Source organism: Lampetra planeri, chromosome 2 (assembly GCF_965212315.1).
Source record: "Lampetra planeri chromosome 2, kcLamPlan1.2.h2, whole genome shotgun sequence".
In the NCBI taxonomy this organism is placed as follows: domain Eukaryota; kingdom Metazoa; phylum Chordata; class Hyperoartia; order Petromyzontiformes; family Petromyzontidae; genus Lampetra; species Lampetra planeri.
The window spans coordinates 29,758,330-29,775,029 of record NC_136108.1 but is presented as its reverse complement, the minus strand read 5'-3'; the positions used below and the strand labels follow the sequence as shown (position 1 = coordinate 29,775,029).

Here is a 16,700-nt window from a genome sequence, read left to right as displayed (position 1 = left end):
GCTGTTTTCGCAAAGCAACTTCTGATCTCACTTACCTACACTTGCATGACACGTTTGTTTGTAGCATGCCATTCAAACAAAAGCGTTCAACTATCTGAATTGTAATAAGCCAAACTCGGTGATAAATGAAAAAATAAGTTGTATTAATGACGACACAGGCTATCGACTTATCACAATAGAGAACCAGGTTAATCATGTCAGATTCAAACCCAGGACCTCAGTGCCACAGGTTCATTTGTCTGACATCACTTACTATTAATATCCCTAGTGGCAGCCGTCCCTGCGAGGTAAAGGGTGAATACAGTGCCCGCCAGCAAGTGGGATTTTTTTCTGCCAGTAAAGGCAATGTTGGCAAGTAAATTGTAAATGATACAATTTCACAAATTTGGACCATAAAGTGCGAGAGTGTGCGCGTAAGAGAGTCCGCGTGCGAGAGTGCGCGTGCTCTGCCCCACCCCGCATACCGCTTGCGGTCCAGCTGCGGCGTGTCCAGCGTGGTCTGCTGGTTCACGGCCTTGATCCAGTAGATGAGCGCCTGGAAGACGTACGCCACGTGCTTGAGCGAGCACACGTCCAGCAGGGGCAGGATGTCCGAGTGCTCGTCCTTATGCGCGCGCATCAGCGACAGCGCGTACGTCAGGAAGTCGCCACGTGCCGACAGCAGGCCGTGGCGCGACGACAGCAGCGTGGCGCGTCTGCAGGGGCACAGCGAGGAGTGAACTCCGGACACTCAAACATGAACAGACGAAGGACCACACGTGAAGTAAGATGTTACGGTTATGGCGAGATCAGAGGGATGGAGGCTGGTTGTCTAGTATTCATGCGTACTGTTCGTGTGAGGTATATGGTTACAGATGAGAGTTAGGGTACAACTAGTAAACTGGTACTTGCATCTGGTTGGCATGTGTGGTTCTTGTTCGTGGAAGACTCGATAACGAGGTGTAATACCGGTGGCTAGTTGGCTAATTAATTAAGTCAGTGGTAGAGCGAGTAATGTCCATCTGTCCATTGATCTCTCCCTCTCTGTCCATCCATTTCTCCCTCTCCATTCATTAATCCATCTGCCCTTCTGTATGTCTCTCCATCCATCTGTCCGATCTTCCCTCTTTCCGTCCATCCGGTGTCTCACCTCTGCGTGGGTGCGCATCGTTGTGCGAGTGAGCGCAAGTGCGCGTGTGCCCACCTGCGTGACTCGAGCCCACGTAGCGCCGCGTCGTCGCGAGGGTTTGGCCGCTCGCGTTCGCGCCGCGCGGGGTTCTGCGAGGCATGGAGCGGATGGCTTGGATGCGACGGGTCGCCTGCCGACGCCAGCGCCGAGCCGTAGCGCAGCTGCGCCTCCGTCGAGTCCATGACACTCACCATCCAGTTCCAGGTCAACACCAGGTGCTCCTCCACATACTTCTGCTCCCGGCGGGGGCAAAACACACCGGGTAAGACTCGCGATGGAGCGGAAAGGTGGCGACTGCTAGCTCCGCACAAACGCCAAACTATATCGGCCACCACTATAGACCCCCACACAATTTGATGTCAAGACAGTTGGATACGTCCCCTGTGCCTCCTCGCACCCCCACCTGCAGGTGCACGGCATCCTGGAAGCGCAGCGTCAGCGAGCTGGGCAGCTGCGAGGCCACCAGGTGGTAGTACTTGGGCAGCAGGCCCATGAGATCGGACACTTGGCGCACCACGATGCTGTAGGCGCGCGCCAGCCCGCTCGCCGATGTCAGGTAGCTGCTGGAGTTACCGGCTTCCAGCGCTGCCGCCGCTGCCACGGCGTTCGAGCCGAGCGTGGTGCTGCGCCGCAGCGAGTTCGGGTCGATGTAGATGAGGCCACCCGAGCCTGGGTTGGGGGTCAGGGAGTAGGGGTAGGGTACAGGAGGTAGGAAGTGGCAAGAAAGGCTGGAGTTAAGCCATGCACGAAACGTTATCTCGTCCAGTATGTGACACCTATTCTAAAATGTGAGCATATGATCCCCTGAAGTTGCTGCTGCACTAGAGAGAATACAAGGGCTCTGACAGCCATTTCCCAGAGTCCTCCAGGGCAGCTACCAAAGAAGTAGTGCCACTTTTAATTAAGAAAGGCCAGATTTAAAGCCTCGATGGTTGAAAGTAACAGTTCACTCGCAAGCTTCCTGATCGTGCTCAATGCTAAGGCAGGTAAAATACACTGGCAAGGACATGTGATTTAAGCAATGCTTATTGCAAGACTGTATGCTTAACAGTGATCTGCACGTGCGTGCGTAAGTGCGTGCGAAAGTGCGTGCAAAAGTGCGTGCAAAAGTGCGTGCGTAAATGCATGCGTAAGTGCGCGCGTACTCTGTGCGACCGTGTTCGCGAACGTGCCAGTGAGCGAGCGCGCGGACTGACTGGTGACGGAGGTGGTGGCTGCCGAAGTGGGAGGCGGTGGCCGCTGGGGTTGGGGCGTGCGCACCGCCCACTGCATCGAGCGTGGTGCCTGAGCAGCACTGCTGGCATGCGCACTGTTGGCTGTGCGTTCCAGCGGCTCGTCCTGCAGGAAGCCGTCCTGCTCCTCCTCCTCGGTGGGCGAGCTGCTGCTCTCAGAGTCGCTTGACTCGTCCGACTGCGAGTCGTCCTCCGAGAAGAAGGCCGGCACGCTGCTTGCGCCTGCTCACGAACGGCAAACTAGTTAGCGGACGAAGCGACGATCTGACCGACGAATCAATTAAGCAACGGGTAAACAAGTGGACGAGTTAACGAGCTAAGCGAGGGGCCGGGCGATGCTGCCTACCAGCCTCAGAGCCAGCGGTGGCGGCGGTCACCACGCTGCGCCGCCCGCTGGCATTGTCCTGGTTGCTGTGGTTGCTCTCGCTGTCGCTCTCCGTCTCAGCCAGCAGGTCCAGCTCCATGTCGCTTGCTGACCACGCGGACACGCGGACAGGCGCACACATGGTGACAAACGCACGCAAACTTGCAAGCACGTTTACATACATGTGTACACGCACACAAGAATATGCAGACAAAAGTACAAGCAGGCAGCTGTACATACACTCAAATACAGATGCTAATATAGGCACACACAAAGATGTATGCATAAAAAAGCTCACACGCATACACACAAGCACTCGCACAAAGAACTGTTCCGACGGATGCCAGTTTTTCCTCCATTATGAAGTCAGTGTGCCACCCCTCCCTGTACCATCTTCATCGTGGTCGTCATGGTGACCCTCGGCCTCGGGATTCTCCTCCGCCTCCTCGTGGTGGTCCTCTTCACCGACGACGCCCTCAACCACCTCCACCTGCCAGCCACGGCGAGAGCACCACCAGCAGAGCACACGCACCACGGATTGGGCTCTGCGTTCAATGCAGCCTAAACTAAACTAAAAACTATTTTTATTTCACCAGGTAATCTATGTATGTTGAACTTCTTTCGTACCGTACGTAGCTATATAGTTATTTTTCAGAAGCAACCTGGCCAGAAATGATAGCTCAACGAAGCGGCTTGTTATGAGAAATGTATAAATGTGGAGGGAAAAACTGGAGGACCAAGGGAAATATCCACGCGACCGCAGGGAGGAACGTGCAAACTCCAAAAATGCAGGCATCAGGGGGGCTAGGATCGAACCCACGACCTCCTGCATACCGGGTGAGGGAGTTAACATGTCACCTCCACAGCCTGGCAAAGCCCTCACAGCTATTGCTTTTCGCTTCGTAGTTTATACGTGGTGCTCTTCTCAATAACATGTGGTAATCCAGAAGCATTCTTTAACAAGCCGGGAACCAGAAGGTTGAAACCAGTATAGAGTTTGCCTACTTAAAGAAATACTGCTGGATAACAATGACCTGGAAAGCGAATAGGCTGATGAGTTAAAACACTAATTTACGTGGAGAAAAAGAATGGAGTTCTTACATTTTCTTCTCATAGCTCCAGTTACTTTGTAAATAAACTATACTTGTGTGTTTGTGCATTTCATCTAAGAAAGCCTTCGAGTCTTTATACATTTTCAAGAGGATCGGTATTGAGATGTTGAGTCAGTTTGCTGTTAAACAGCGGTTGGTGTCATGTGGTGGTCAGAAAAAACCCATTATACAAGAGGGGATAACACTCGAAACCATGCACACACAGGTTCACAAACAATTGCTCGACTTTTATTCGGGTTGTTTTTGCTCTAATTTCTTTTTGCCTAAATGCTGTACTTTGCTTTTGTTATTTTGGTGATCGAGGCCACTCTTTGCAACTGAGAACATCCTTGTCAATGGAGTTCTCACCTGGATATTGTTTTTTTGTATTCAACAAAACTGCAGCCCTCTCGTGGCCATCTCGAATGTGTGATAAAGGGAGTGGGAGGTGGGGTGTGGGGAGCATGCCGGCAAGAGGGCGCAGTGCACAGATGGGCGAGCAAGGCAGCGATGGGGCAAGTGAGCGGGCGGGCAAGTGGACGAGCAAGTGAATGGGCGAGCGAGTGAATGGGCGAGCGAATGAGGGGGCGAGCGAGTGGTGGCGGGGGAAGGGGTGATCGGACTGACCTCCTCGACGTCAGCAGACACCAACTCGTCAGCCTCGTCATCCCTGCCGCGCGCCACGGGAGCGGGGCCTCCGCGCCTCTGCTGGGCCGCGTGCGCCATGTACGCAGACTGCTGCGAGCTCCTACATGAGTATGCAGGTGCATGCACGCGCGAATTCAAGTTACACTTGTGCGGACGCACACGTACTCGAGCGCACAAAAGACAAAGATCCCCCGTATAGCCTTAGACAGACTGCTGGGACAAGTGCTGTTCATGAGCCGGCACGGCACATGAAGGTGGGTGGCCAATTCCACACCCAGCAGATTTTTTCTCCCCACTGGTGATTTTTACAAACCGCACCTGGTACTCATTTAAGGCCGAGTCGATCTAGACGAGATCCACTTGGACCAATTCAAATATCTGCCATCGTTATTGGTCGGGTGGCTGCGTCAGGAGCAAAGCACGCTAAGCACTGCGCCACGTTTCTCCAGACAATTTGACACAAGCTAATCCCGCTTGCTTTAAAATATTTTTTAAAAACCTTCATATGCAGTGTGACACCATCACTGACGCGGCCTCCCTTGCCACTGGCCACACACTCCCCATTTACCTCCCCACCGAGTGACATCACTCAGCCACCTCCACACAGACCACCTACAGCCACTGCCCCACCTACGCACGCCCTGCCCCCACAGTGGCACCCGTCCCACCCCTGACCTGCTGCTGTCGTCGGCAGCCGGGCGCGGTGGCAGCGGCTCCACGGAGAAGATCTCCTCGCTGCCCTGCATGGCGTCCAGGCTGGTGCTGACGAGCGCAAATGGCGCCGTGGGCCGCGCCACGCCCATGCGCACGGGCACGATGAGCGACTCGGCCACGTGGCACAACTCCTCGACGGCGAGCGGCAGCAACGCCTGGAACACGCGCTTGCACTTGCCGATGGGCTGTGGCACGAAGTTACTGCGGGGGTGGCGGTAATGCAACAGGGGCAAGGGGTTTGGGGGAGGACGAGGAGTTTAGCAGTGCAGGGAAATGAAGAGCAGAGGAAGGCACAAGTGACATGACCTTTGTTCTGAAAAGCAAAGATGCTTATGTCACCAAGCTCCAACACCCAATCACTCTTGCACTACGACCTTACAATAGTGTTACACTCTGACAGCCACCGTCGTGACATTCACTAGCCTGCCCCACCCTTGCTTACCCTACGACCTCTACACAATCTGAAATGGCCACACATCCATTTATTTTGTGCTGGTGGTCCGGGATATGGCAGAGCTTTTGTAGATGCAATACACACATTCGTGTGTTGGCGAATCCGACTACTTAAACCCTCCAAGAACCTTTGCCCACTCCCAACTCTGCAGCGCGGAGCCTCAGAAACCACAGCCCACGGTGAGGCAGCGTACGGTTGTTGCTCCGTTGGGCTGGAATTAGGGAGGTCCACGTGAGCCAAACAGATAGGGGTGTTGGGGAAAAGTTGGAGGTGCCGAAGGTCAGAAAAGAGGGGGCGCGTCCCTGCACTCACTTCTTCTTCTTGGAGGAGGCCATCTCGACGCTCAGGATCACGAAGATGCGTGCCACCGAGCGCAGGAAGCGGCGCGTCACGGCCACCGCCTCCTCACGCCGCCCGGGCGTGTACTTGTTCTGCAGCTCCGTCACCAGCGTCGTCAGCAGCGTGTCCAGCAGCTGCACGGGGGTTGGGCACACGACGAGGTCAGGTCGAGTCACATCAAGTTCAAGTTTATTTTGTTTAGCCAGGTGAGAACTCAGAGACTAGGATAGTCGAATTTGCAAGGGACCAGAGTTGCCGAAATTACAAAAGCAAAACAAATTAAGTGCAGCGATGAAGCAACGAGAAATCAGAGAAAAAACATGTGACTTGAGAAAAGTAAAATATTGCACAAATATACATCAATGTAAATTATTAATTCCCACTTCACAGAAGCATCAAACAGTGTCAGGTCATGCGATGTGGTGTAACGCCACATCAAGGCACAGCAGAATCTCCAGGTCAGAATCAGCATCTTTATTTTTACTGGAGGAATCCGATGAGCTATGAAGCTCTTTTTCACAGATGTCAAGTATGGGTGGCTCAACAAGTTATAGGTTTTAGGTGCGAGGTTAAGGAACGGGGGTCGGCAATTCGCACCCCCATGTCGGAGCACTTGACGAGCAGACAGTGGGTGAAGCAGTCAAGGCGGATGGTGCCGCTCTGCTGGGACAGGTACACCTGCTCCTCCGCCAGCAGGTGTGCGATGCGGCTGCTGGCGCTCAACCTGAGTACACACGCGTACACATCCATGCACACGTGAGTGCGCAAACTTACACACGCACGCATACACGAGTCCACACACTAGACCACACAAGTACACGTGCTCATACGCGCAGGTACACGAGTACACACGCTTGTACAAGTACACGTAAATACACGCACACTTGGCCAACAGCAATGCACACATACCTAAAAGCACACAGGTGCACTTGCACTCAGGTGTGCACACACAAGGTGCACAGACAACCGCGTACACAGACACAAACGTACACAAACACACATGCACAAGTATACATTGAACCAACACAGTGACACAAACCCAGGGTTTGTTGACCATGTCAGTGTTTGTTATGGGTCAACAGCATGTGTTATGGGTCCGCAGTGTTTGTTATGGGTCCCCAGTGTTTGCTATGTATCTCCAATGTCTGTTGTGGGTCCCCAGCGTTCTGCGGGTACTGACGGGTCCTTGTTCTCCTGGGATCCGAATGTGATCATGGACTTCACGGCATTCCAATCCTTCAAGACGCGCTCCAGGGCCTGCTGAGCGAACCGGGGAGGCTCCAGGTCGTGGTCCGGCATGTCTGCTTCTGAAAATACCCAGCGAGATACACATTAGCACAAGCACACTGACGTAAACACCCACAGCTACACCACACAAATAGAGAGCGCTGCTACACGCGCACCCGATAGTCACCGCACTTAGAAGCACACATGAAACTCGGCTGGTTCAAGGTGAACCTGCCCTCATCATCATCATCAGCAGCGAGGAATCCACTGCCTCCCCAAGCCGTGGCCATCTCTCACGGACCTACACAGGTAGGAATCCACCCCAGCCCCTGCACACAAGCCGATTTGATCGTGCCAACTTCCTTAGCCACTGTCTTCCTTTGGATTGACATTCCATCGTTAATCTCGACCCCCAGCAATCATCTCTGATAGTAACGTGTCCTGCCCATGCCCATTTTCTTGGAAGTCCATTTCCTCCCACAACTCATGGTGTGTTTCGAAAGGAAATGAAGCACATCGTTTTCTTTGTGTATCTCTGTCTGTGTTTACCTGTGTGTGTGTAAAGGCTATATGGGGGGTCTTTGTCTCTGTGTGCAACTCCGTGTCCGCGCGTGCACGTGTGCATATGGGTGTGTGCGTGTATTTCCGTGTCTGTGTGTAAATGGACAAATCCTGCAAGCGAGGGACCGGGAATCAGCAGTTTTACCATCGGCGCCAGCCGGCTTGCGCGTGCGCTCGTCCCGCCCACGAGGGGGGCGGTACTGGCAGTGCTCCACCATCTGTCGCGCCACCGTCTGCACCAGGAACAGCAGCAGGTGCTCCCCCCTGAGAGAGGCCAAGCACACAGACGCACACACACGCACGAACACCCACATAAGCAGTCGTCCGTTCAGCTGTGCAGACTTGGCATGTCGCAATCAATTCATTCATTAAAACAAATTCTTACCCTCAAGGTACGTGCTTCGAACAATGTGTGCGAGTAGCGATGCCGATGTGTAGGTATGCTAATGATGAAACTTAGGTTAAGTGAGCAAACAAAACTACAACCCAAGACAAAATGAAAAGCAATGGATTATTGTTACATTTCGGGTCAGGACTGTCACAATAGGGAGGGGAGGAATGGGAGCGAGTAAGAAAAGTGGGAGAAATTAAAATTAAGAAGAGCACAAGGCCAGTCGGAACGGGGCACAGAGGCAGATCCTTTATGCACAAGTTTTGAGCACTGCCTTAATCAATTTTGCCAGTTTTCTAGAGGGCACGTCATGCCAATTCCCCCCCAATATCACACAGTTGGATTGCCAGACAGATAGAATATGGTCAGAGATAATGCATCACATTCAACTTTGGTTGGAACATTTTAATAAAAAAGCAGATTGAAGGAACAATTAACAAAGTGGTGTGGGGGGGGGGGAAGATACAAGCCATATGAAGGGACGGGCAAAGGGTCAGGGATCAGAGGTGGAGGGGGGATGTGGTTACCGGCTGTTGGGCCGTGTGACCAGGTCCGTGGTGGTGAGCAGGCGGTGCAGCAGCTCCAGCCGTGCCGCTTTCTGCCCGGCGATGAGCGTCTTGCACTTGCACTTCTCCCAGCAGTCGCAGTACGCGGTGGGCGAAGTCCTCTTCAGCCTGAGCGCGTGTTCAGAATTCAATGCAACAGAAACAATTATTGAACACCAAATTCAAAATTGAGCACTTTACAATTACACAATTTAATGCCAAAGATGTTTTACAATCAACTGTACCTGGCTCCATGTTAATATGCTAAAGATGGCACAATAGAGTGCTTACAATTTCACAATGTTTAAAGGAAGACTGAAGCCCAAAATAAACGTGTACTTTCAGCTGTACACACGGTGCAGGGGGGGGGGTTAGGAAGAGGAGTGGGGGCGTCTACGCACTTGCAGTCGTGCCCCTTGTGGCAGACGCGGGCGCACTCTGTGCAGCAGCACAGCGACTCCAGGAGGCCGCACGTGCGACACTCGAAGATGTCCTGCCAAGGGGAGAGGGCGTTAATGTTAACCCAACAGAGTCTTCACTCTCTTCACCTGTGCACGCAAGATATTGTTGTATGTATGTAGAACTTTCTTTCGCACCGGACGTGGCCAACGCACTACTCGGAGGTACAACTAGCTCGTCCTAACATCCTTAAGGATCAGTCTTACCAGGGCTGCTTGGCCAAATTCTCATGTCTTCCCATGACCAAGCACGCAATTCACTCAATGCCTACAGTAAATATCATTCAAGGGTTTTATGTGCGAGAAAATGCCACTGGTCAATCCCATTGCTGCTATATAATTGCATAAAATTTGCACAAACAAAAAATAATTTACACCTGTGGTTCAATGCGAGTATTGTGAAACAACAATCGCGTTTAACCTAGGAATTGCTGCTGCTCTATACACCTGCTAACTACCCATATGCTGCCGAGGCTCACCTGGTTGATGTGCTCAGCCCCTGTCCATGTGAAGCTGCAGGTGTCGTTGCAGCAAAGCACGTAAAGCGGCGAGTCGTCTGGATTGGTGCCCGTGGGGCAGATCATGCTCATGAAGTCGTCCCGGTTCTCAGTCTGAGCGTCACCTGGGCACCGGCACACGGACGCACAAGTAGGAGGGAGCGAGCGGTCATTACACAGAGGACAAAACAATAAATAGGAGCTCACTGCTCTTATAATGTGTAGATGTGCAAGGGGCACAACGATATTTGATCATGTGATTCGCCTGCCACAGTCGAATAGATCTGGGGAAAAAATACTGCACATGAGTAGCAACGTCATGCCTCTTTCTCCAAGGAATTTTTGTTACGATCACCGACACGAGTTAGGAAATAATTAAAAGCATCTTTCATTATTGAAACACTCATGGTGATAGTAAGCGACCACCCAAGTTATTGATTTAACATTTTACATTTTCGTGTGCTTATGTCACATTGACGATTTGATGCATATATTCTTCCGTGTAAGAATCAATTGTAATCGATTCATTGTTGTTGCATGCCCAACAGAGCGAAAAACGTGGAAGCAGAACGAAAAGTAGAAAAAGTCAGAGTGGGAGGGGCCAGAAGGGAGAATAAAGATGGAGAGAGGGGGGTGAGAAGGGACACACGGAGTCACGGGTGAGTGCCGTGGTGCCTGGCCGTGCCCACCTTTTGCCACCTTCTGCGCCGTCTCGAGCACGGTGATGGCGGCCGGGTATGCACGCCCGCTCACCGCCAGCATGAATGGCGTCATGCCTCTTGCATCCCTACACACACAGCAACGCACGTACGCCGTTAATAGAGCGTACACTCATTTACTCAGCGTAACAAAATATACTGGTCCCAGAGAAGAGTAAATGCAGCTCAAAGACTCATAATGGCCATGACAAGAGCCTTCAGCCCACATAGGCGAGATCTGGATTTATGCCCTGGGACTGAGTGCCTCTCTTATAGGCTCGTAATGGTTGTGTCCAAGCTCTGAAATGACACCAAATAAGATCCTGAATTGTGGGAATGAAATTCTTGGTTGTGTGATGCAACAATCCACCCAGCACCTATGGTAGCTTGTTGAGCAATCATTTATGGCCAGGTAGCTTCTGAAAGAGCTCAGTTGGCCTAATCTGGTAAAATAAAAATAGTTGTTTCGTTTTCATATAATTGGGAATTAATGTAATTCAAATGGACTTTTATAAACCAAAGATCTTTGCATAGGTCAGAGTGCAGGAGTCCTTCAGGAGGCTAAGCCAGTGAAGGAACAAGAGCACGGGTGGTGTAGCTATGGGAGGTTTAATGCACGGAGGGTCTTTCAGGCCTGCAGCCCAAGGGCCTTGGACTTTGAGAGCCCCCCCTGCCCCCAATTTTTTTTTATCGTTAGAATGGTTGAAATGCAATACTGTAACTCTATGCTAAAGCCTGCAGATCATTTAGTAAGTATTAAAGCCATGGCATTACTATCCCTTTCAACCAGTTACGTGACGAATTTGAAGTGTTTGGCATTGGGCATGGGGGTTGTGGCAAAAAAAGTGACAGATTTCATGTACAAAGGGGGCACTCCCACCAAAACTACATCAACTCTGAGCCCCTAAATCAAACTTAACCTGACCCCAGGCATAGCGGACGGGACCGTACTTGGCGGAGAGCAGCTCGCGCATGTAGAACTTGAGCAGGCTCGTCTCGCACAGCAGCTTGAGGATGGCGTGCGCCGTGGCCTTGCGATCTTTGGGTTCCGACGCCGACGCCTCCTTCGAGGAGCCTGGGGGAGCATACGATGAGACGAGCGTTAGCAAGGCCAGCAGAGTCGACACAGCCCTCCGAGCCTGCTGGATGTCCGCGTTTCCAATTTATGGACGCCAGTTCCTGTATCTGTCAGCATTTTTCCGTACGTCCATCAGTGTCTGAAAAAAAAGCTAATAGCAGTGGGCTTTACTTGGTAAGATAAAACAAGATAGTTTTATTTGTATATTTTTTTGTTATTTGCTTACTTTTATATACTTTGCACTCCTATCGTGTTTTGTATTGTTTGTTGTAATGTTCTGATATGCCCCTCGTGAAAGAGCTTCATAACGCATAAGATTCCTCCAGTATAAATAAATATTCTGATTCTCTCCTTGTGTCTGTCAGTGGTCATTCTCGGGTCTCATCAGGGTGTCCTATCCATTTTGCTGTCCATGTGGTGTCTGTTGGTGTCGATCCTTGTGCGAATGAGTGTTTGTCCATGTGTCCCTCAGTTGTCTATCAATGTGTCTGTCCATGCATCTGCCAGAAAATATTTATTCTGTACACCGGTCGAATGAAACACTGGCCAGGTGTGGTAGTATGAGCCTGCGATCCAGGAGGCAGAGTTTAGGGGTTAATCAGAGGAGGCCCCACAAATGCAAAGGTGAGAACACCTGCCCACTGACAGTCTAAGCTGTGTAAGTGCGGACGTGTATGTATAATTCAGGAGTGGTGGTACTGCGATTTACACAACACACTATGATCTCGGTGACTGGGTTCAATTCCCCATCATGGACAACATGATTAACAAAAGGTGTCAGAACGTGGCAAGAGCCTCCCTTATATCAATTGAACCCCAACTATGAAGGTGTGCAAACATCGGCTGGGCGTGGTGCTGTTCGCAACACCCCCTCAAATGTCGTGTTGGCTTTAATAGATGCTAGCTAACATACAGATTGCAAAAGGGCTACATAGCGGATGTTTGCCTTCATGTATGTGCTTGCCAATTACCCGCCAGGCTGGGTGCTCCGGTCGATGGGCCTGGTCCTGCAGAGGACGAAGCTGATAAAAACAAAACAGGACCATATTTAACGAAATCTATTTAGTTTATTCACATTTTCACTGTTTGCATTCTCAGCTTTATCCCAATCGTATGATCGGCATCATACCACGAGGAGGAATCCATTCAGAACTCTCGCAGATCAGTGAAGCGTCTTGTTAAAGAATGTAATGTTTGTCAAGATATAACATAACGACAGTTTTATATTCTAAAAGTTAAATCATTTGCAAAATAAAATTTACTGCGCCAGTATTTTTTTGCAAGTTGCTATTGGTCAGCGGCTGACATCAACTGGCTTGCCATTCTTGTGAATTCAAATAAATTACAGGTGTTGCCTGGATTACAACCGAGATTTCTTCACGGTTCCAGCTCATCACTTTGCCCCTTGAGCCACTCGGAACACCACTGACATGTTTGTTTGTAAATCAACAAGTATACCCCAATCATCCAACACCTGAGGTGCAATCTGGATATTCCCAGTCCGTCACCACATTCCCAGCCCCTGCCACTTACCTCCCCGCCATCAGAGTTGACGCTCTTCCAGCTTGTCTGAGATGGGCACTCCTAACCGTAACCGACATGTCCCTCAAGCCATCCGAGTACACTCTCCCAGCTTGTCCCGGGATGGGCACTACCACTCTTGCCTTCTTCATAATCTCTTCCTTTCTAAACCCGTTCTAAGTTAAAATCTATATATTTAGAATTCCTTTTTATGTTTTAGTTTGTTGTCCCCCCCCCGCACCTCCGATTAGCACGGTTGGCTACGTACGGTGCGCGAAAATAACTTCTGTACACGTACCCGGGTCGAACTGCGGTGGCTCGGGGAGCCAGCTGAAGGTGGGGATGGGCGGTGGTGGCGGCACCTGCTCCGCGTGCTCTGCCGCGGCGGCGGCGGCGCCTGCGTCGTGCGAGCCCAGGCCGGGGGGCGGCCGCGGTGGGCGGCGCATCATCTCCCTTAGGCGAAGGCTGAGTTTGGGGGGGGGGGGGGGAGGGGAAATCACAAACGGCCATTATTATTATTAGAAAAATGAAGGATACCCAAAACTAGGATTTCAATGCCAGATTTCAACATTGTCAGCTCAGAAGACTGAACACAGCTATCATGAACCACCTGAGTTACTCAAAAACACAGCACATCAGCACCTCATGTCAGCATAAGAGAGAAATAAACCCTAGAACTCAATGGTGTCAACTCAGAGGGGCCATTATAGCCATGATGAACTACCTGGGTGAGATACTCAAACCCAGGTCTTTCATCTAAGTATCTCAGCAGTATCAGCTCAGTAGCTCCAACATGGCATTAATGAGCCAACCGAAAGATCAACTCCAGCACTTACAACACAGGATCTCAAAAGTGCTGGATCAGAGGCTTTGGCCATAATGAACCGAGTGGTACACACTGCTCGCTCAACGATTTGGAGGCAAGGGCTGGAGGATCATGCAGCTTCGTAAAACACCCAAACCCGTTGCTTTAACACTTCAATGTGGAACCAACATGAAAAAGAGCCTCAAGACAGATAAGACAATTGTCGTCTTCACATTCAATTATGGAGCCAAGATGTTAGCAGATTCAGCTCGGGACCCAACAACACCGATTATGACGGAAACCTGCCCCCGAGAAACTCCAACCAAGAACTCAACACGGTCTTCTCTGCAAGTGCTGGCTGGCTCAATTGCTTGGACACGGCCGTCATGAGCCCCGTGCCGCACCATCACCTGCGCGTGCTGCTGCTGGAGACGCCGGCACGACTCGTGTTGCACGACACCACCGAGATGGCGTTGGCAATCGCCTCGACCGCCGACATACGCTCGAAGAACGACGTGCGATCCGAGCGGTCGGACTCTGCCACGCGAGAGAAAGGGAACGTCGCAAACGTGGGGAGGGGGCAGAGGGCGCACACAGGAGATGACGTTATCACACAATTCATGTTACAATATATTGATTCGTCTATGAATATTGTTTTATGGTCAATGCATTGAACGGTGTACATTAATTATATTCGAATTGTTCATGCAATGTTTATGCAAATATTGAATTTAATGAGACACAAAACAAATGAAATGGCCAGGAGGTACATCCGAGGACAAAAAAAGATGGCACAAACAAGACTAAATGTCATCGATTTTTTCATAAAATCATGACAAAGAGTTAAAGTTGCGTCACGGAAATTTTGCCATGTTCACGCTCGAGGCAAGGGGAAAGAACAAATCATGGAATGGTTATGTGAGATCATCAACACAGCATGACGTCACAACACAGCATTACATTCTCAAAGAGCAGGACATCAACACTCCACACGATAAACGCCTTGCATTACATCATCAACACACAGCACATCGTCAACATAACACAACATCGTCAACATGACACAAGATCGTCAAAACATCGTTAACAACACTCCACATGACAACACCTCGCATAACACGGACCAGGGATTGGCTCTAAGGACTGCTTCGTGACGAAACTTATTAAGGACCACCTTCTCATATTCACCACAGTGCAATGCGCGGCTCTTGAAATATTGAGTTTTTTTACCAAATTCGAAAAAAATGGCTGTTATTTTGGTTGCCGACCCCTGACATGGACGCACAGCATGACATCATCAGCGATGGACATTACCAACGGGGGAGGGGGCATCACCGTGGGCGCTCGCACCTTCCTCCTCCTTGGCCTCCTTGTTGGAGGTGGGGAAGCAGGTGGAGACGCACGCGTGCAGGACGTTGCGGTTGCCGTCGCAGCGCTCGTGCGGGATGTTCTCCACCTCGCCGGCGTCCAGCTCCATGAGCAGGCTCTGCTCCATGCCCAGCAGCGCCAGTCGGCACGCCTCGTAGTCGCACCGCAGCACCGGCGTCAGCAGCGGCTGCTTCTGCTCGGCGGGAAATTCAAGGCACAGGTTCGAGCATCGATCGCCTGTATGTATGTTGAACTTCTTTTCGCACCGTACGAAGCCAACCATGCTAATCAGAGGCGCGGGGCAAGGACAACAAACTAAACACTGGCCGAGCCACCTCACTGGCTCAACCTGCCCCGATACAAAAGTCGGTCAAGTAGGGGTAGAGCAGAGCGCGCAAAAACGCTTCGCGCTGTCCCCACAATATTAAATCATCCCCCATGCTGCTGCTTCCTCACAAGCTGCCCCTCCGCGTTCTAGCCACCTCTCAAAGCTGCTCTCCATGTTGTCACCGCCACCTCCTGTGAGACTCCCCGTCCATGCTGCCGCCCCCCTTTGCAACAACCCTCAATGCTTCCGTCCTCCTCACTGCAGTCCCCCACCCCCTTCCACCTTTTTCCATCGTGCGTGCCACCTTTCCTTTGGGATAACCCTCAAAGCCAACTTCCCCCTCTACCCCAACCACCTTCCCTAGTTGTCACCACCCCCTTCCCACCTGGCACTCTCCAAACAGGAGACGAGTAATGACCCCCCTTATAAATCACCCTTCATGCTAGCCGCCTCCCCGCCGCCCACAGCCTCACCTCAATGGCCATGACGATAACGGTGGCCTTTTTCTTGATGGAGGAGTTGGCGGGCAGGTTGGTGAGTGCATGCAGGCCCACGCCCAACGAGCGCACTGGCGGCAGGTCCAACCAGTCAGGGTCACGGATGCCGCCCATGCAGTCGCGAGCAAGCGGGTAGAGCGTGCCATTACCGTCGCGTAGGATCACCGGTGACTCCTGCACACACGGGGGAAAGGGTTAGATCGTGGGACACTGGCGGCCCCCGAGTGGCCTTTAGTGCGGCCCCCCACAATACACAAATTTGAAAACACCCCATGCAGCTCATGTGACGGCCCCCTCACACTGATGGCCGCCCTTTGAAAATTAGTGAAAAACACTGGCTTAGGTCATTACTCAGGACCAGGCCAGTTCGGGTAAAGAATACATTTGTTAGGTTTTTATCAGTGTAAGCGTCTCTCTGTGCAAACGAGCATTGGAAAGGCAGTTATCTTGGGTGGACAAGACGACGTTGCTGTTGCACCGAGGGAGTGGTGGAAATTCCTAGTTCCAACGACATGGGATGGTCTCTCCATAAGAAAGCTGCTTTTTACGTTCAACAAAGTGGTATTTATTGTAATGATCCCAGAAGTAGGGGCTAAGTTTACCTCCAACCAAGATACAAAACTGGAATGTTCCAGTTGCTTCTAAAGCAACTCCAAGGTGGAATATGGTGAGGGATAAGTGCTACAAATGTTAGGGAATATGAACTCATTATCCAA

At 51.3% G+C, this 16,700-nt stretch overlaps 1 protein-coding gene across 16 annotated transcripts in view; it reads right to left on the bottom strand.

Moving 5' to 3' along the window:
- The window catches only part of UBR5 (ubiquitin protein ligase E3 component n-recognin 5), a 58,425-nt gene that overhangs the window by 17,916 nt on the left and 23,809 nt on the right, over positions 1 to 16,700 (bottom strand). For 7 of the 16 annotated variants that reach the window (XM_078612179.1, XM_078612154.1, XM_078612282.1 and 4 more), the window contains 22 exons: positions 15,961 to 16,158; positions 15,106 to 15,352; positions 14,202 to 14,328; positions 13,285 to 13,451; positions 12,437 to 12,487; positions 11,339 to 11,462; positions 10,379 to 10,476; positions 9,672 to 9,814; positions 9,136 to 9,227; positions 8,717 to 8,863; positions 7,944 to 8,062; positions 7,191 to 7,317; positions 6,608 to 6,734; positions 5,984 to 6,144; positions 5,179 to 5,418; positions 4,483 to 4,603; positions 3,155 to 3,254; positions 2,747 to 2,872; positions 2,314 to 2,622; positions 1,572 to 1,837; positions 1,184 to 1,401; positions 465 to 695 (listed from right to left, as the gene is read on the bottom strand). In XM_078612179.1, the coding sequence (XP_078468305.1) occupies positions 465 to 695; positions 1,184 to 1,401; positions 1,572 to 1,837; positions 2,314 to 2,622; positions 2,747 to 2,872; positions 3,155 to 3,254; positions 4,483 to 4,603; positions 5,179 to 5,418; positions 5,984 to 6,144; positions 6,608 to 6,734; positions 7,191 to 7,317; positions 7,944 to 8,062; positions 8,717 to 8,863; positions 9,136 to 9,227; positions 9,672 to 9,814; positions 10,379 to 10,476; positions 11,339 to 11,462; positions 12,437 to 12,487; positions 13,285 to 13,451; positions 14,202 to 14,328; positions 15,106 to 15,352; positions 15,961 to 16,158 (3,539 nt within the window). The remainder of the gene's footprint in view (positions 1 to 464; positions 696 to 1,183; positions 1,402 to 1,571; positions 1,838 to 2,313; positions 2,623 to 2,746; positions 2,873 to 3,154; positions 3,255 to 4,482; positions 4,604 to 5,178; positions 5,419 to 5,983; positions 6,145 to 6,607; positions 6,735 to 7,190; positions 7,318 to 7,943; positions 8,063 to 8,716; positions 8,864 to 9,135; positions 9,228 to 9,671; positions 9,815 to 10,378; positions 10,477 to 11,338; positions 11,463 to 12,436; positions 12,488 to 13,284; positions 13,452 to 14,201; positions 14,329 to 15,105; positions 15,353 to 15,960; positions 16,159 to 16,700) is intronic. The other 9 variants (XM_078612258.1, XM_078612199.1, XM_078612225.1 and 6 more) reach the window with 6 other exon arrangements.